Below are 18144 nucleotides of genomic sequence, written 5' to 3' on the forward strand. Positions count from 1 at the left end.
TAAAAGGCTAGATGAGGAGTAGGGGGGGTATGGAACAGGCAGCACCCTCAAACCTTCAGAAGTATGAGATGAACCCCAACAACTTGGAAAGGTGGATCTCTCTCACACGTACCAACACAGACTATCCCCCAATTTAACTGATCCCCAAAGGTTTTTGATTAAATAGCGGAATAGAAAATATGATCCAAAAAAAGTGTATGTATATCACACGTACACAACCACACTGGGCCCCAATTACTATTGTTTGTACCCCTAAAAGGCTAGATGAGGAGTAGGGGGAGTATGGAACAGGCAGCACCCTCAAACCTTCAGAAGTATGAGATGAACCCCAACAACTTGGAAAGGTGGATCTCTCTCACACGTACCAACACAGACTATCCCCCAATTTAACTGATCTCCAAAGGTTTTTGATTAAATAGCGGAATAGAAAATATGATCCAAAAAAAGTGTATGTATATCACACGTACACAACCACACTGGGCCCCAATTACTATTGTTTGTACCCCTAAAAGGCTAGATGAGGAGTAGGGGGAGTATGGAACAGGCAGCACCCTCAAACCTTCAGAAGTATGAGATGAACCCCAACAACTTGGAAAGGTGGATCTCTCTCACACGTACCAACACAGACTATCCCCCAATTTAACTGATCCCCAAAGGTTTTTGATTAAATAGCGGAATAGAAAATATGATCCAAAAAAAGTGTATGTATATCACACGTACACAACCACACTAGGCCCCAATTACTATTGTTTGTACCCCTAAAAGGCTAGATGAGGAGTAGGGGGGGTATGGAACAGGCAGCACCCTCAAACCTTCAGAAGTATGAGATGAACCCCAACAACTTGGAAAGGTGGATCTCTCTCACACGTACCAACACAGACTATCCCCCAATTTAACTGATCCCCAAAGGTTTTTGATTAAATAGCGGAATAGAAAATATGATCCAAAAAAAGTGTATGTATATCACACGTACACAACCACACTAGGCCCCAATTACTATTGTTTGTACCCCTAAAAGGCTAGGAGTAGGGGGAGTATGGAACAGGCAGCACCCTCAAACCTTCAGAAGTATGAGATGAACCCCAACAACTTGGAAAGGTGGATCTCTCTCACACGTACCAACACAGACTATCCCCCAATTTAACTGATCCCCAAAGGTTTTTGATTAAATAGCGGAATAGAAAATATGATCCAAAAAAAGTGTATGTATATCACACGTACACAACCACACTAGGCCCCAATTACTATTGTTTGTACCCCTAAAAGGCTAGATGAGGAGTAGGGGGAGTATGGAACAGGCAGCACCCTCAAACCTTCAGAAGTATGAGATTGTGTTCACTGTACCCCACAAAGATTGAGTTCACTGCACCCCACAATGATTGTGTTCACTGCACCCCACAAAGATTGTGTTCACTGCACCTCACAAAGATTGTGTTCACTGTACCCCCCAAAGATTGTGTTCACTGTACCCCCCAAAGATTGTGTTCACTGCACCCCACAAAGATTCTGTTCACTGTACCCCACAAAGATTGTGTTCACTGCACCCTAAAAGGATGTTGTTCACTGCACCCCACAAAGATTGTGTTCACTGCACCCTAAAAGGATGTTGTTCACTGCACCCCAAAAAGATTGTGTTCACTGTACCCCCCCAAAGATTGTGTTCACTGCACCCCACAAAGATTGTGTTCACTGCACCCCAAAAAGATTGTGTTCACTGTACCCCCCAAAGATTGTGTTCACTGCACCCCAAAAAGATTGTGTTCACTGTACCCCCCAAAGATTGTGTTCACTGCACCCCACAAAGATTCTGTTCACTGTACCCCACAAAGATTGTGTTCACTGCACCCCAAAAAGATTGTGTTCACTGTACCCCCCCAAAGATTGTGTTCACTGCACCCCACAAAGATTCTGTTCACTGCACCCCACAAAGGATTTTGTTCACTGCACCCCAAAAAGATTGTGTTCACTGCACCCCAAAAAGGATTTTGATCACTGCACCCCAAAAAGGATGTTGTTCACTGCACCCCACAAAGATTCTGTTCACTGTACCCCACAAAGATTGTGTTCACTGCACCCCAAAAAGATTGTGTTCACTGCACCCCAAAAAGATTGTGTTCACTGCACCCCAAAAAGGATGTTGTTCACTCCACCCCAAAAAGGATGTTGTTCACTCCACCCCAAAAAGATTGTGTTCACTGCACCCCACAAAGATTGTGTTCACTGCACCCCAAAAAGATTGTGTTCACTGCACCCCAAAAATGATTTTGTTCACTGCACCCCAAAAAGGATTTTGTTCACTGCACCCCAAAAAGGATGTTGTTCACTCCACCCCAAAAATATTGTGTTCACTGCACCCCAAAAAGATTGTGTTCACTGCACCCCACAAAGGATTTTGTTCACTGCACCCCAAAAAGATTGTGTTCACTGCACCCCAAAAAGGATGTTGTTCACTGCACCCCAAAAAGGATTTTGTTCACTGCACCCCAAAAAGATTGTGTTCACTGCACCCCACAAAGGATTTTGTTCACTGCACCCCACAAAGATTGTGTTCACTGCACACCAAAAAGGATTGTGTTCACTGCACCCCAAAAAGATTTTGTTCACTGCACCCCAAAAAGATTGTGTTCACTGCAGCCCAAAAAGATTGTGTTCACTGCAGCCCAAAAAGATTGTGTTCACTGCAGCCCAAAAAGATTGTGTTCACTGCAGCCCAAAAAGATTGTGTTCACTGCAGCTCACACACAGAAAAATGGATGTGGATCACTGACACCTGCCTATCTCCAATCCCACACCACACAGCAATATCGATTGTAGTTTGTAGAACACAGTTTCCCTAAAATTCAGCAGACTCTGTCCCTAACAGGATTGAGAAGAGATCGTAGATCAGGATTGAGTGCAGATTCACCCCACCCCCCACACAGCAATATCGATTGTAGTTTGTAGAAGACACTGACCCTATAATTCAGCAGACTCTATCCCTAAAATGCCTACAACTCGCCCTGCCTAAACACTCCGACCTGTCCCTCAATTCTATCCGGACACAAATGGTTTTTTCCTGCCTATCTTTCCCTAATCAGCAGCCAGCACATTGATGTGTGCTCTGTCCCTTAGCTAAGCAGCAGAATGACGCTGCTGCGGCGGCTGCCTCGAACTTATAAAGACTTGGTCACATGCTTCAGACGGCCAATCACAGCTACTAAGACATTTGCAGGCATGGCTGGGATGGCTTAAGGCACACCAGTTAAACGATTGTTGATTGGCTGTTGAAAGCCCGCCATGAAAAGAGCGCCAAAGCATGCAAAACCCGGAAATAAAACGACCGAACACGGATTTTTACCCGAACATACAGTAAAGTGTCCGTGTTCGGGTAAAAAAAATCCAATTATTCGGTACGAACACGAATAATACAGTCCGTGTTCGCTCAACACTAGTTGTGACTACTGAATTCTCATTTGCCAAATCTAGACACCTGGCTGTCAAGCCAATCCAACGGCTTCTGGGCACTGACCCACCCAGAACAAATCAGGATTCATAAACTGTCTGCATATTTGTTCTGGTTATTGATTCAGAATACAAAAATCTACCATTTCCTGGAGGTAGTTGGCAATGGCGGACCACTTCTCTTAGTACCCCTGACAGCGGCTTCTAACAAAGACTCCAGACCGTGCGATCTTCTTGCCAAGATTCCCATTATGTTTCTCTGCACCAAAACTAATCTGCTTTTTGTGAAGCAAAAACTGTCAGAACCACCCGCTAATTATTTCAGCTACTCCTCCATAGAGTCCAGCAATAGCCGTGTAGCGGCACTCTTGGCACAATGTATGACAGAAAAAAAAAAATGTAAAAATAAAATAAATCACAAATGTTATAATTACCCAAAGACAGAGGTTAGTATTCCTCTCTGGGTATTACTGGCAATCATATCCCCGATAGAGTGATCCCCCACTTTCTGTCCTGTCCCCAACAGTGGACAGAGACACAGGTAGTGATGGCAAACCTCCCCAATAGAGACACAGACACTTATTCTAAAGGAAACAAATAGCTGGGTTCCACTCTAAGCTGCACATGTATGCACAGGTTGTGTTTTAAGATCTCCCCTCCGTGGCCTGACCAGGACAGCTTGTCTGTTTCAGTACTTTATGTTCAATGTCCATGCCAAGTATTTCAAAAATAACTGGGAGATATGGGAAAGACACGTTTTAAATGATGTTATCAGCACAAGATCAATGGCTCTCCATGCAAGCACATGTGTCTTGTCTAAATTATATGTGATTAACCACTTAAGCCCCAGAAGATTTTACCCCCTTCCTGGCCAGGGGGTATTTTGCGATTCAGCACTGCGTGACTTTAACGGACAATTGCGTGGTCGTGCGACACTGTACCCAAATGAAATTGACGTCCTTTTTTGCCACAAACAGAGCTTTCTTTTGGTGGTATTTGATCACCTGTGCGATTTTTTGATCATGCGCTATAAACAAAAAAAGAGCAACAATTTTGCAAAAATAACAATATATTTCACAAATTTATTTATATGAAATTCCCCCCAAAAAAATGTAAAAATCAAAATTTTTTTTTGTTTTGTGCTACATATGTTTGGTAAAAAAAAAAAAAAAAATCGCAAAAAGCGTATTTTGATTGGTTTGCGCAAAACTTATTGCGTTTACTAAGGGAAAGATTTTTGTCATTTTTATTGTTTTTTTTTTTTTTTAACAAGTAATGGCGGCGATCTGCCATTTTTTTTTTTGCGGGACTGCGACATTGCGGCGGACAGATCAGACCCTTGACTGACATTTTTGACACTTTTGGGAGTACCAGTGACATTACTACAGTAATCAGTGCTATACATATGCACTTTTATTGTAAAAATGACACTGGGAGGGAAGGGGTTAACTTTATTGGAGAGGGAGGGGTTAAGTGTGTCCCTAGGGGCGTGCTTCTAACTGTGATTGGATGTGGCTGTGTGTGTAACAGCACAGATCAAAGGTCCTACATAGCAGGACCGTATGATCTGTGCTTTTACACAGGGAAGAATGACAGGCGGCTTTGTTTACATTAGCCGCCTGCCTTTCTCCCGCTGTATCCGACGATCGAGAGTGACCGGCGGACATCGGGTCCGCCGGTCACACGCGCAAGCTTCTTCTTGAACGAGCGGGGGCGTGCCCCCCTATTGGCTCCCAGGCTAGTGACGTACTGGTACGTCACTTTGCCTGGGAGGGGCTGACCGCCGTATATAGTCGGGCGGCGGTCGGCAAGTGGTTAAAGAGGAAGTAAACGCTTCCTTTTTTTCTTCCCTGCAAAGTAAATGCATAATGTGCTAGTATGAATCACAAACTAGCAAATTATGTGACACTTCCCTCCAAACAAAGCCTTTGTCGTCCCTGCTGGAGGCTGCATCCATCTTTAGCCGTCTTCCTGCCTGGTCCGCGGACTCCGGCTATGCTACTGGCCGGGAGACGCGTGAAGTCACTCCCACGATGCGTGCCGGAGCCGCCAATCATAGCACAGGGCTCTGAAAAAATGGCATGGGCACGCGTTTCTTCAGAGCGCATGCGGAGGTGATGTCATCAGCTGTATGAAATGTAAATATCTCCTAAACGGTGCAAGTTTAGGAGATATTTACAGTACCTATAGGTAAGTCTTATTAAAGGCTTACCTATCTGTAAAAGTTAGAAGAGTGGGATTATATGGCTCATGTTTACATAATACATCACACATTCCTTTTATGGTTTTTAGGATTTCTTTTGGTACAACTGAACCTTGCCTCAAGAACTATAGCATACTGCAAACACATTTCATCACATCAGTTGCGCTTTTTCTTTTCAAAGCATCAACAGGTCACAGATATTTTCAGACATGTAACCAACTGATGTGCATAAAACCTACATCAGGCATCACTAAATGGCGGACCGCGGTCCGGATCCAGTTAATGTCTCATCCGGACCCCTGCGGTCCCACCCTTTAGAGTCATTCTGCCCACAGCCATCACCACTGCCAGTCTCACAGAGCCAACAGCTGGAGACAGGACAGCTATAGATAGAGGGCAGGGGCTATCCAAGTTAACAAGCAGGTGATTGGTTGCGAGGATACAGGGCGGTCATTGCACAAACATGCGATTCGGACCTCTTCTGGAAGAATATTTTACTGACTGGACCTTTGTAAATTTTAATTCATTACCCCTGACCTACACTATTTGGCCTTAAGAGCCCATTGACATTATCACATGCATGATCAATATTGCACATTTTCTGAGTTGAGGAGTGTTGCTTTAAGGCACCCCATTATTTTTTTTTAAGGCGGTCAGAATTTTGCTTCATCCACATGGCTCCCCATAAATTAAATGGATAAATGCAAGACAAATCTGCTGGTAAGTCCTGTAGAGGTAAATGGAAATGTAAAATGTATCGCAGCCTGAAGGCCGGCCAGTACTCCATGTGAGATACGGCTCTTTTACTGCACTGACAAAGAGGACCTGCATGCCATGAAAACAGCACATCCCTTCCCGTGAGTCTCCCTGCAGTGGAAGACCTTTCACCATTTTTGTTGTCTGACTTTTAGCTGCGATACAACAAGTACGGAGGTGGGCAACAAAAATGGTTTGCGCAAAAAAGCGATCAGCGACTTATAGCAGAACTGCGACATTGTGGCGGACAAATCGGACTCCTGACACTTTTTGGGGACCAGTGACACCAATACAGTGATAAGTGCTAAAAAATACGCACTGTCGCTGTACTAACGCACTGACATTGAAGGGGTTAATATCAGGGGAAATCAAAGGGTTAAATGTGTTCCTAGGGAGTGCTTACTAACTGTGTGGAGGGTGCTTGTACTGTGGGAAGACAGAGATCTGTGTTCCTGCTTTACAGCGTAAATAATAAAAATCGCAGGTGATCAAAGAACACAAAAAGAAAACTCTATTTGTAGAAAAAAGGACATCAATTTTATTTGGGTACAGTGTCGCACGCCTGCGCAATTGTCAGTTAACACAGTGCCGTATCGCAAAACAATAGCCTGGTAGGTATTGTTAGGATTTGGATGGGTGGCGGGGGCAATTACCCACTTCAGCTCCAGAAAGTTTTACCCCCTAATTGACCAGGCCATTTTTTGCGATTCCGGACTGCGTTACTTTAACAATTGCGTGGTTGTGCGACGCTGTACCCAAATACAATTGATGTCCTTTTTTCCCACAAGTAGAGCTTTCTTTTGGTGGTATTTGGTCACCTCTGCGGTTTTTAGATTTTGTGCTATAAACAAAAAAGAGCGACAATTTTGAAAGAAACACAATATTTTTTTACTTTCTGCTATAAAACATTCCCAATACATTTTTTTAAAAAAAAAAAAAAATCTATTTTTCTTTATCAGTTTAGGCCAATTTGTATTCTGCTACATATTTTTGGTAGAAAAAAAATAAAACCCAAAAAAGCGTATTATAATTGGTTTGCGCAAAAGTGATAGCATTTACAAACTACGGGATAGATTTTTGGACTTTTTTTTATGTTATTATAATTTTTATTAATAATGGCAGCAATTAGCAATTTTTAGCGGGACTGCGACATTGCGGTGGACAAATCCGACACTAAGTGACACTTTTTGGGGACCAGTGACATTAATAGAGTGATCAGTGCTAAATAATATGCACTGTTACTGTACAAATGACACTAGCGGGGAAGGGGTTAATACTGGGGGTGATCAAGGGGTTAAGTGTGAGCCTAATTCTGCTTGCTAGCTGTGGGGGGAAGGGCTCTGTAAAAGGCACACAGATATCGGGGTTTTAGCTTAGCTGAGACACACTATCTCAATGCGCCTGTCTGATAGGAGAGCCGCATGCTTTGTTTACATAGGCAGGCGGCTCTCCTGTCAGTTTCCCCAAACATCGCAGGAAGCCGGCGCCGATCGAGCCCGCTCCTCCCGCGGTCTGGCTCCCGCTGTGTCTAATTACCAGGGGGGTGGGCGCGGCTCCGGCGTCGCGAGACCGCGTGCACATAATCACCTGTCTCCTCCTCCCATGCTCGCCTCCAGGACTTTACCAGAGCCTCTCCAATCCTGTGGAACTCCTTACCCTTATCTGTCCGATTATCTCCTACTCTATTAGCTTTTAGGTGATCTCTGAAAACCCTCCTCTTCAGAGAAGCCTATCCTACCCACACCTAACAACTATACTTCCATTTTATCTATCTGCCCATCCCCCACGGTTATTGCCTTTGTTTCACTTGACCCTCCCTTCTAGATTGTAAGCTCTAATGAGCAGGACCCTCTGATTCCTCCTGTATTGAATTGTACCGTAACTGTAGTCTTCCCCCACACTGTAAAGCGCTGCGCAAACTGTTGGCGTTATATAAATCCTGTATAAAAATAATAATCACGTACATGTACGTGATTATGCGGAGCCGAGCCGCAGTAAACCTGCATGGGGCGGTCGGCAGGTGGTTTTTACCACCCCATGTAAAAGAGCCCTTTGGGAGAATCACCTGATTTGTCACGCTTATCATCATCACTGACAGTAAAACTGAAAGAAAATGCCAAAATCTGGGTTTTCACCAGAACAGTAATAGAGGGGAAATCTTCCAATGGGGACACCACAGGATTCCCTCACTTTTAAGGGATTTCCTCTCACTTCCTGTTTTGGCTATGGGACAGGAAGTAAAGGGGCATTTCCGCAATGGGACACAGATGGCAAAAAACTAACTAGGGTTATAACCCTCCATTACTCTATACAAAATGAAATAAAACGTTTTTTTAACCACTTGCCGACTGCATACTGCATACTGTATATATATATATATATATATATATATAGCGGCAAAGTGGCTCTCCCAGGCAAAACCACGTATGCATACGTGATTTGCCAGGGAGGAGCTAGGGAGAGAGTGCACGCCGCCGGCGGCACGCTACTGTCCCCGCTCGTCAGCAGGGAAGCCGATGTGTGTGTTAGGCGGCTCCCAATGCTGCCTGACACTCTCGAGCGCTCCCCGCTGAGAGAGAAGAACCGTCAGCTGTTGTAAACACAGCCGACCATCCTTCTCCCTGGAATGATCATATAGGATCACAGGTCTCTATGGTCATCTCAGAAGCCCAACCCCCATACAGTTAGAATCACTCCCCTAGGGTCACATTTAACCCCTTGATCACCAATTCTGTTAACCCCTTCCCTGCCAATGGCATTATTACAGTAACAGTGCATATTTATAGCACTGATTACTGTAGTAATGTCACTAGTCCCCCCAAAAGTGTATAAAATGTCAGTTAGGGGTCTGATCTGTCTGCCGCAATGTCGAAGTTCCGCTAAAAATCGCAGATCGCCGCCATTACTAGTAAAAAAAAAAAAAAAAAACAATAAAAATGACAAATCTTTCCCGTGGTTAGTAGATGCAATAACTTTTGCGCAAACCAATCAAAATACACTTACTGCGATTTTTTTTTTTTTTACCAAAAATATGTAGTAGAAAACAAATTGGCCTAAAATGTTTTTTTGTTTGTAGCGCAAAAAATAAAAAAAAAAATAAAAAAATTGCACAGGTGATCAAATACCACCAAAAGAAAGCTCTATTTGTGGGAAAAAAGGACATCAATTTTATTTGGGTACGGCATCGCACGACTGCGCAATTGTCTGTTAAAGTAACGCAGTGCCAAATCGCGAAATAGGACCTGGTCATTAAGGGGAAAATCTTCCGGCCCTAAAGTGGTTAATATAAAGGTATTTTTTTTTTAAAGCTCTTAGCTCCCCCGCCATTCCCACCCTATATACTCAGACAGCCTCCAGTGTCCCTGAGTAGCTGGATGAATAGAGAGTGCCCATCTCCACACAACTCACCAGAACCCGCCACCACCAGCAGGCTTACATGGCCTTTGCGGGCAGCTCGGTGTCTGTCCGGGCTCCTCAGAACCAGCCATATCCTGACTACAAATACCAGCAAGAGGAGCACTAAGCCCGCAATGAGCTGCAGGAGCAAACCCATCACCTTCCGGGCTCCTTACATCGGAACACTTCCGCATTAGTGACGTTTCATAGACGCATGTTACCATAGGGACAATAACAGCTCTCATTGGTAGCCTTCTTTGTGACACACATATGAACCACGCCTCCTTATGTATTCCGGAAGTGTTCCTCTCACCCTCTATAGTGCATTTCATTCATCACTCTTGTTGTCTCGCCATGTGTAATGGTGACCCCTTCTGGCTCTTTTAAGAATTGCTTTTTTCCTCAGCACAGTATCACTGACCAAAATAAAGATATCTATAACATAATGAAAACATTGGTAATAATAAAAATAACATGAGGGAGAAAGTTTGCTATTGACTGCTAATGGCAACACTTCCACTTTTATTTTCTGCAGACCTTAAATACAAATTGGAGTTACTCTTTCTTTCTAGCCCCAACCCCCACTTGCAAAATGCAAAGAAATAAAAGTAAAAAAATAAAAAAGCAAAGAAATGTCGTTTCCTTGCAGCAAACACGTAGTTCCAGTCACTCTTCAGGCTGATTAACCAGTCTAGGGGTGATGCTTTAATAAGAACTTGGATAGGTAGTGGGTAATGGTTAGATACTCCAGTAACTCCTAAGCCCCGTACACACGTACCGATTGTCGGCCGTAAATATTCGGCCGCCGAACGATCGGCCGATTGTCGGCTTGTTAGTATGATGCTTCCGACAATCGACAGCGCATTTTCGGCCGAACAGAATCGGGTGTGCATGCATTAAAATTTTTGTTGGCCAACACCAGAACGGCCGATTGTTCGCCAGTCAGTACAGATTTCGGCCGACAGACAGGAAAGTTAACCATCACATGACATCACTTCTGCAGTCGGCTGTTGTTGGCCGACAAAATTCATGTGCAGTCTTTTGCAGTTTTCAACAGACACGACAGCCCTGGACAAAAGACGGCCGATCGTTCGGCCGGCGATCAGTACGTGTGTACGGGGATTAATCTGAGGACACGGAACCTTCTCTTGTAGAATTTGAGCCAGGTTCTTGCACAAGTAAATGATGGACTAAGCTTTGTAGTAGCAACATGAGACAAATCTTCCTCTTTGGACAGAATAAAGACCGTTTACTAAAAACAAAATAGACCGAACTCTTCAGGACAGCCAGAACAATGTTTCGTTCCCCATCCCCATTTTTTTTTTTCAATTCCCACTTAGCTAATGCAGGGCTGTTCACAGTTTATATGGTCCTGATGTAGTCCACATTCTGCTGGATCCCTTGTCACCACCTTTTTACCTTGATGTCATCAGGAGCAGCTGTGTCTTCAGGGTTCAGGCAGCCGGCCCATGGTGACTTGACACCAGGCCAGTCCTTTGCTGTATGGAAGCTGATGCATCCTCCGTTATGCACATATCACAGGAGGTTCTAGGAGCAGAGCACACACTTGTCGCCTAGGTAAGAATGGAGGACAGAGGCTGGGCTGGAACATGAATTCAATTTAAAAACAAGAAAAACAAAAAAATGGGTTGGGGGCAGAGGCTTTTGGCCCAGGGAGCAAGTACAACCCAGAGACTCAGGATGCAGTGACATGGCCCTCCTCCCTCTTCCCTGCCTCCTCCTGACCCCTATATCAGGCTGAAGCTCTGCTCCAGGTACTCGCTGCTCACCGGGAAGGTCAGGCTGGGCAAAACTGGGCACTGACTTCAGGTTCCCAAAATGGCCAACAGGGGGCTTGATTGGAGCTGGCTGGGGGAGGAGAGCATCTGGTGGGGCAGGGAGCCGGCCTCTATTCGGACATGGCCAACACCATCCATGCTGGGGGGGTTGCGCTCTGTCCTCGTCCTCCTCCTCATCCCGCACTTTGTAGGACACTGGTGCAGACTTTTTACTCCTCTTCACCAGGAAGCCTTTAGGCATGTCTGTGGCAGAAGTGGTGGAGCCACTTCTTATGGGACATCAGAGCAGCCCGGGGGAAAATTGCCTCCCTGTCCCCTGGCCCATCCCCCCCGTTTATGTAGAACAGGAAGGAGGGGGAAGATTTAAAGAGAGCAAAGTTATCATTCAATGTGAAGGTCTGATTTAAATGGGATTCTGTGATCAATTTAACTAATTCTACCCCTCTTCTAACACCTATGCCAAGTACTATGTGGAAGAAAGATGCATATATAGTATTTACCTGTTTTTGATCAGCTCCTCTCTTCAGCTAGCAATGGCTTCAGGAGAAAGGAGGAACCACCGAAAATAGTTGGCCCATAGTAAGCCTATGGCTGACATCACTGATCATGATGCGCTCTCTTCTCCCCTGTAGCCGGTGCTGGCTGACACAGGGGAGATTATGTGACCAAACTGGAGTGGCCTGAGAATAGGTAAGTATATGCATCTTTCTTCCACTGGGTAGTTTATATATACACTGCTCAAAAAAATTAAAGGAACACTTTGAATACACCTTAGATCTCAATGGGGAAAAATATCATGCTGGATATCTATACTGATATGGGCTGGGTAATGTGTTAGGAAGGAAAGGATGCCACATCGTTTATGGAAATAAAAATGATCAACCGACAGAGGGCTGAATTCAAAGACACCCCCAAAATCAAAGTGAAAACATGATGCAGCAGGCTTGTCCATTTTGCTGAAATTTCATTGCAGCAACTCAAAATGGTACTTGGTAGTTTGTGTGGCCCCTACGTGCTTGTATGCATGCCTGACAAAATCTGGGCATGCTCCTTTTGAGATGATGATAGTGTCCTGGGGTATTTCCTCCCAAATCTGGACAAGGGTATCACAGAGCTCCTAAACAGACTGAGGTGCAACCTGGGGGCGTTAGATGGACCAAAAACTAAAGTCCCAGTGGTGTTCTATTGGATTTAAGGTCAGGTGAGCGTGGAGGCCATTCAATGGTATCAATTCCTTCATCCTCCAGGAACTGGTTGCACACTCTCGCCACATGAGGCCGGGCATTGTCATGCACCAGGAGGAACCCAGGACCCACTGCACCAGCGTAGGGTCTGACAATGGGTCCAAAAATTTCATCCCAATACCTAACGGCAGTTGCCATTGTCTAGCCTGTAGAGGTCTGTGCGTCCCTCCATGGATATGCTTCCCCAGGCCATCACTGACCCACCACCAAACTGGTCATACTGAACAATGTTACAGGCAGCAGAACATTCTCCACGGCTTCTCCAGGCCCTTTCACATCTGTCACAATTGCTCAGGGTTAAAGAATTGAGGGGGACTTGAATCAAAAGGTAAGGCCTACATCCCAGTGTACTAGAAAACTGGAGAACGACAACCTAAATGGGACTTTACTGGCCTAGCTATATTGTGACCTCCAATGAAGAAATATAATGTAAACCGATTATATAAAATCATACACTTTTTATTCACAATGAGTTAAAAAAGAAAATACAGCAACTGTGGCTAATATATAAAGTTTCAAAAAGCTCCAACAAAACATAGACTAATATCCATGGATCTGTATGAATCACTCTGGCTACCGTAATAGGTAGACCATCACAGATGAGAGCGGGTTCACCCTGGGCACATGTGACAGACGTGAACGAGTCTGGAGAAGCACTGGAGAACATTATGCAGCCTGCAACACCATTCAGCATGACCAGTTTGGTGGTGGGTCAGTGATGGTCTGGGGAGGCATATCCATGGAGGGACGCACAGACCTCTACAGGCTATTCAATGGCACCCTGGCTGCCATTAGGTATCTGGATAAAATCCTTGGACCCATTGTCAGACCATACACTGGTGCAGTGGGTCCTGGGTTCCTCCTGGCAGGGGAGGACTGGGCCAGGGGCCGGGGCGCTCTGATGCCCCATAAAAAGGCTGCACGGCTTCTGCCACAGACATGCCTAAAGGTGTCCTGGTGAAGAGAAGTAACCTAATGAGTGAGGGATGAAGACAAGGACAGAGCGCAGGCCTCCCCACAGCATGGCTGGTGCAAACTGTGTCTGAGCAGAGGCCGTTCCATAGCCCAATGGAGTCTCTCCTCCTTCGGCCAGCCCCGAGTTTGGCCAGAGAGAAGATAGTGCCTGTAGTGGAGCTTCAGCCTGGAATGGGGGAGGGCTGAGTTCCTGCATCATGGGCCTCTGGTTTGTACCTGCCTTTTGGGCCGAAAAATGCCAGTCAGCCCCTGCCTCCTGGTGCACCACGATGCCCAGCCCCATGTGGCGAGAGCATGCAGCCAGTTCCTGGAGGATGAAGGAATTGATACCATTGAATGGCCCCCACGCTTGCCTGACCTAAATCCAATAGAAGACCTCTGGAACATTATGTTTCGGTCCATCCGACCAGGTTGCACCTCAGTCTGTTCAGGAGCTCAGTGATGCCCTTGTTTGGATCTGGGAGGAAATACCCCAGGTCACCATTCATTGTCTTATTAGGAGCATGCTCCAACGTTGTCAGGCATGCATACAAGCATGTGGGGCCATATAAACTACTGAATGCCATTTTGAGTTGCTGCAACAAAATTTTAGCAAAATGGACTAGCCTGCTGCATAATTTTTTCACTTTGATTTTCAGGGTGTCTTTGAATTCAGCCCTCTCTAGGTTGATAATTTTCATTCCCATCAAACAATGTGGGTTCCTTTCATTTCTGACAAAATACCATATCAGTATAGATATCCAGCATGATATTTTTCCCCATTAAGATCTTATGTTTTTTCAAAATGTTCCTTTAAAGCGGAGTTCCGGGCACAAAAAAGATTTTTTTTTTGTGCCCCTCCGCTAGGTATGCCTCACCTGAAAAGGAATTGGATAGTTATTTTTTTTTTTTTTTTGTTTACTCACCTTTTTATTGAAGATCGTAAATACTCACCTATGACAGCTTCCTCCTCCAGCGCCGAGGCTCACCCCGTCACTTCCTGCCGCACCGGCCCCGCTCGTCATTTCCGGGCGACGCCGCATTCCCCTGCTAAACAGCTTCTGGGCATGCCCAGAAGCTGTTTAGGAATGCGGCGCCGCACCGGAAGTGACGAGAGGGGCCGGTGCAGTGCATTCTGGGACACGAAGACGCGGAAGAAGACAGAGAAGAGGACCGCGCCGGCTTCAGCTGCCCACAACCGAGATGGAAACGCTGTGGAAGAAAATTTCTAAGTAAGTATTTCTTCTTACAGGTAAGAGCGAACCGGGACAGATCAGAGGCTAGCCATTGTGGAATGTGCTAGCCCTGACTGTCCCGGGGGTATGTTCAGAAAGAAATCGTTTCTCTGCCCGGAACTCCGCTTTAATATTTTCAAGCAGTGTATATACTGTATATATTAGAAGGGGGTAGGAGCAGTTTTAGGATTAGTTAGATTAATCTCAGAATTCTAGTTTACTGGACTCTAGTCTCAATAGTATTTTTTTATTCACTGGCTTGAGTACGCACCTAGGCAAGGAAAACACAGACTATGTTCTGCAGGGGCCCTGGGGGCTGCACAGTACATGTAAAGGACTGCAGTCGGGCTGCTTTGCCTTACAAGCATCTAAGCTGTGTTTCCCGTGCGTTTGGGAAACACTTTTATTGACTTGATTTGAGGCATTTGGTAAGCTTTGCAAGTTGGCAACGTCTTCCAAACATTGCTGGTGAGATCAAAAACAACGCAAAGCCAAGCATTGCAAATGCAATTTAATTTTTATGTGTGTACTAAGCCATTTTCTTCTTCATTTTACAGAACAGACATTGGTTTCCTAAAGCATCTGGACAGCTTTGATAACACAAAGCAAATGCCTGTTCTTTACGCTTGTGTAAATGAGGGGTTAGTGGCCACTTTAAATTCAAACCCTGACAATCCAAAATTGTATAACAAAATTGTATAATGGAAGACTACATTATAGATCTGACTTCTGAAGATAAAGTTGATTTTTACAATGCATTTTAACAACTGCAATCTCTAATATATTATAAAAGTTGAAATACATATTTTCTTTAGAGGTGAAGCGACAATAATTCACAGAGTCAAGTGCAAAAACTTGTATTGAAACACCGCAGCAACAGTTCACAACAATCCCGTGGGAAGGCTGCCCAACTTGGTTCAATCGCACTTACAGAAATGTGAACAAAGCGGGTTCCAGCCAGAGTGACAGCGTCTGTAGAGAGGCAGAATGTGACCTGGCCATTTCGTGCCCAATCGGGAAGATGTCCAGAAGAGATGCAACTCTACGCTTTCCTTCCTCAGCAGGAAAGTTTCCCTACCATTAGTACTGTCCCTAACAGACGCCGTTCATTTCCCTGCGCTACCCACTCGTATAAAGCGTGCCAAAAACCCAGGAGACATGGGCATCAATAGGCTCTGTCTGACCCAAGATGGCTGCCAGAGTTACATGAGGCAACAGCATTTATCTGGATCGCTTCCCAAGTGACCCAGGAAACCAAAGCTGAACTGGGTTTTCCTGATTTCCTCTCCAGCTGCAGAGCCACTGTGGCTGGGTGGCACCTGCAGTGGAGAAAGTAAACTGCAGATGCCTCCAGGCATACCTACAGCGGTTGCAATTGAGACTCTGGCCCCATGCTCCAGGGGGCCCGTGCAGCCCCCCTGTACACCTGGATAGGAGGGGGCAGCGGGGGGCAGAGGCAAATAGAGGAACCTGTGCTCTTTATTTTCCTCCTGCAGCTGCTGAATGCCTGCTTCTCCTCCTCTTCCTCCCACAGGCATTCAGCTTCTTCTATATGCCGCCCCTTCTATCCAGGTCCTGCTGCCCCCCGAGCCTCCTGTCGGCTGCTGTGGGGGGTGTGTCAGGATAGAGAGCAGGGAACCTCTTGCTTTTCTGAACTGACAGTGTCACTGATTGCTACCACAGTGTTTACTATGCTTCAGAGCTATTCCTGTCTATTCATTCTGTGCAGCTGATGCTGTAGAGATGGAGAGTAAGGGCTTTGTTCTCAATCTTCTCTCTTTGTCCCAAAGGTGAAACATCAAAAGTCTGTTTAGACCCCCAATATTTCACCAAAGCCCCCAATGGTCTCCTAAAAAATTGTAAAAAATACAGTTGTAAAAAAAAAATAAAAAATAAAAAAAATAAATGTAAAAAAATAAAATAGGAGAGAACCCTCTCCAGGAGGTAGGTGTATGTGTGTCAAAGTCAACAATCAAGAGAAGACTTCACCAGAGTGAATACAGAGGGTTCACCACAAGATGTAACCATTGGTGAGGCTCAAAAACAGGAAGGCCAGATTATACTTTGCCAAACAACATCTAAAAAAGCCGTGAAGGAACAACATCCTATGGACAGATGAGACCAAGATCAACTTGTACCAGAGTGATGGGAAGAGAAGAGTATGGAGAAGGAAAGGAACTGCTCATGATCCAAAGCATACCACCTCATCAGTGAAGCATGGTGGTGGTAGTGTCATGGCATGGGCATGTATGGCTGCCAATGGAACTGGTTCTCTTGTATTTATTAATGATGTGACCGCTGACAAAAGCAGCAGGATGAATTCTGAAGTGTTTCGGGCAATATTATCTGCTCATATTCAGCCAAATGCTTCAGAACTCATTGGATGGCGCTTCACAGTGCAGATGGACAATGACCCGAAGCATACTGCAAAAGCAACCAAAGAGTTTTTAACCACTTGCCGACCGCCGCACGACTATCTACGTCGGCGGTCAGCCCCTCACAGGCAAACTAACGTAGGGCTACGTTGCTTGCTTGTGAGGGTCTAGGGAGCGAGCGCGCGCCCCCCGGGGCGCGCTCCCGCTCCCGCGTGGTCACGGACCCCCCCGCGCGTGTGACCAGCGGACCCGATGTCCGCCGGTCACTCGGCGATCGGCGGGGGAGAGGGAGAATGTCAGGCAGCTTGTGTAAACAAACTGCCTGCCATTCTCTTCGCTGCAAAGACACTGATAAAACGGATCTGGTATGTAGATCCGTTGATCAGTGTCTTTACAGCTAGAGCCACAGCCAATCACAGTAGAAACCACGCCCCTAGGGACACACACAGCCCCTCCCTTCCAAATAAAGTTAACCCCTTCACTACCAGTGTATTTTTACAGTAACAGTGCATATATATAGCACTGATTACTGTAGAAATGTCACTGGTAACCCCAAAAGTGTCAAAAATGTCAGTCAAGGGTCCGATCTGTCCGCCGCAATGTCGCAGTACCGCAAAAAAAATCGCAGATCGCCGCCATTACGCGTTAAAAAAAAAAACAACAAAAATGACAAAAATCTTTCCCTTTGTTAGTAAACGCGATAACTTTTGCGCAAACCAATCAAAATACGCTTTTTGCGAT

At 45.4% G+C, this 18144-nt stretch overlaps 1 protein-coding gene across 1 annotated transcript in view; it reads right to left on the reverse strand.

The window, feature by feature from the left end:
* Window positions 1-10020, reverse strand: part of ALG14 (ALG14 UDP-N-acetylglucosaminyltransferase subunit) — a 78910-nt gene extending 68890 nt beyond the window's left edge. The window contains exon 1 of the mRNA XM_082266399.1: window positions 9809-10020. Within this exon, the coding sequence (XP_082122525.1) occupies window positions 9809-9953 (145 nt within the window). The 5' untranslated portion in view covers window positions 9954-10020. The remainder of the gene's footprint in view (window positions 1-9808) is intronic.
* Between the last annotated feature and the right edge of the window lie 8124 nt (window positions 10021-18144).

Source organism: Pelophylax lessonae (genome assembly GCF_965119305.1).
Source record: "Pelophylax lessonae genome assembly, chromosome: 8".
In the NCBI taxonomy this organism is placed as follows: domain Eukaryota; kingdom Metazoa; phylum Chordata; class Amphibia; order Anura; family Ranidae; genus Pelophylax; species Pelophylax lessonae.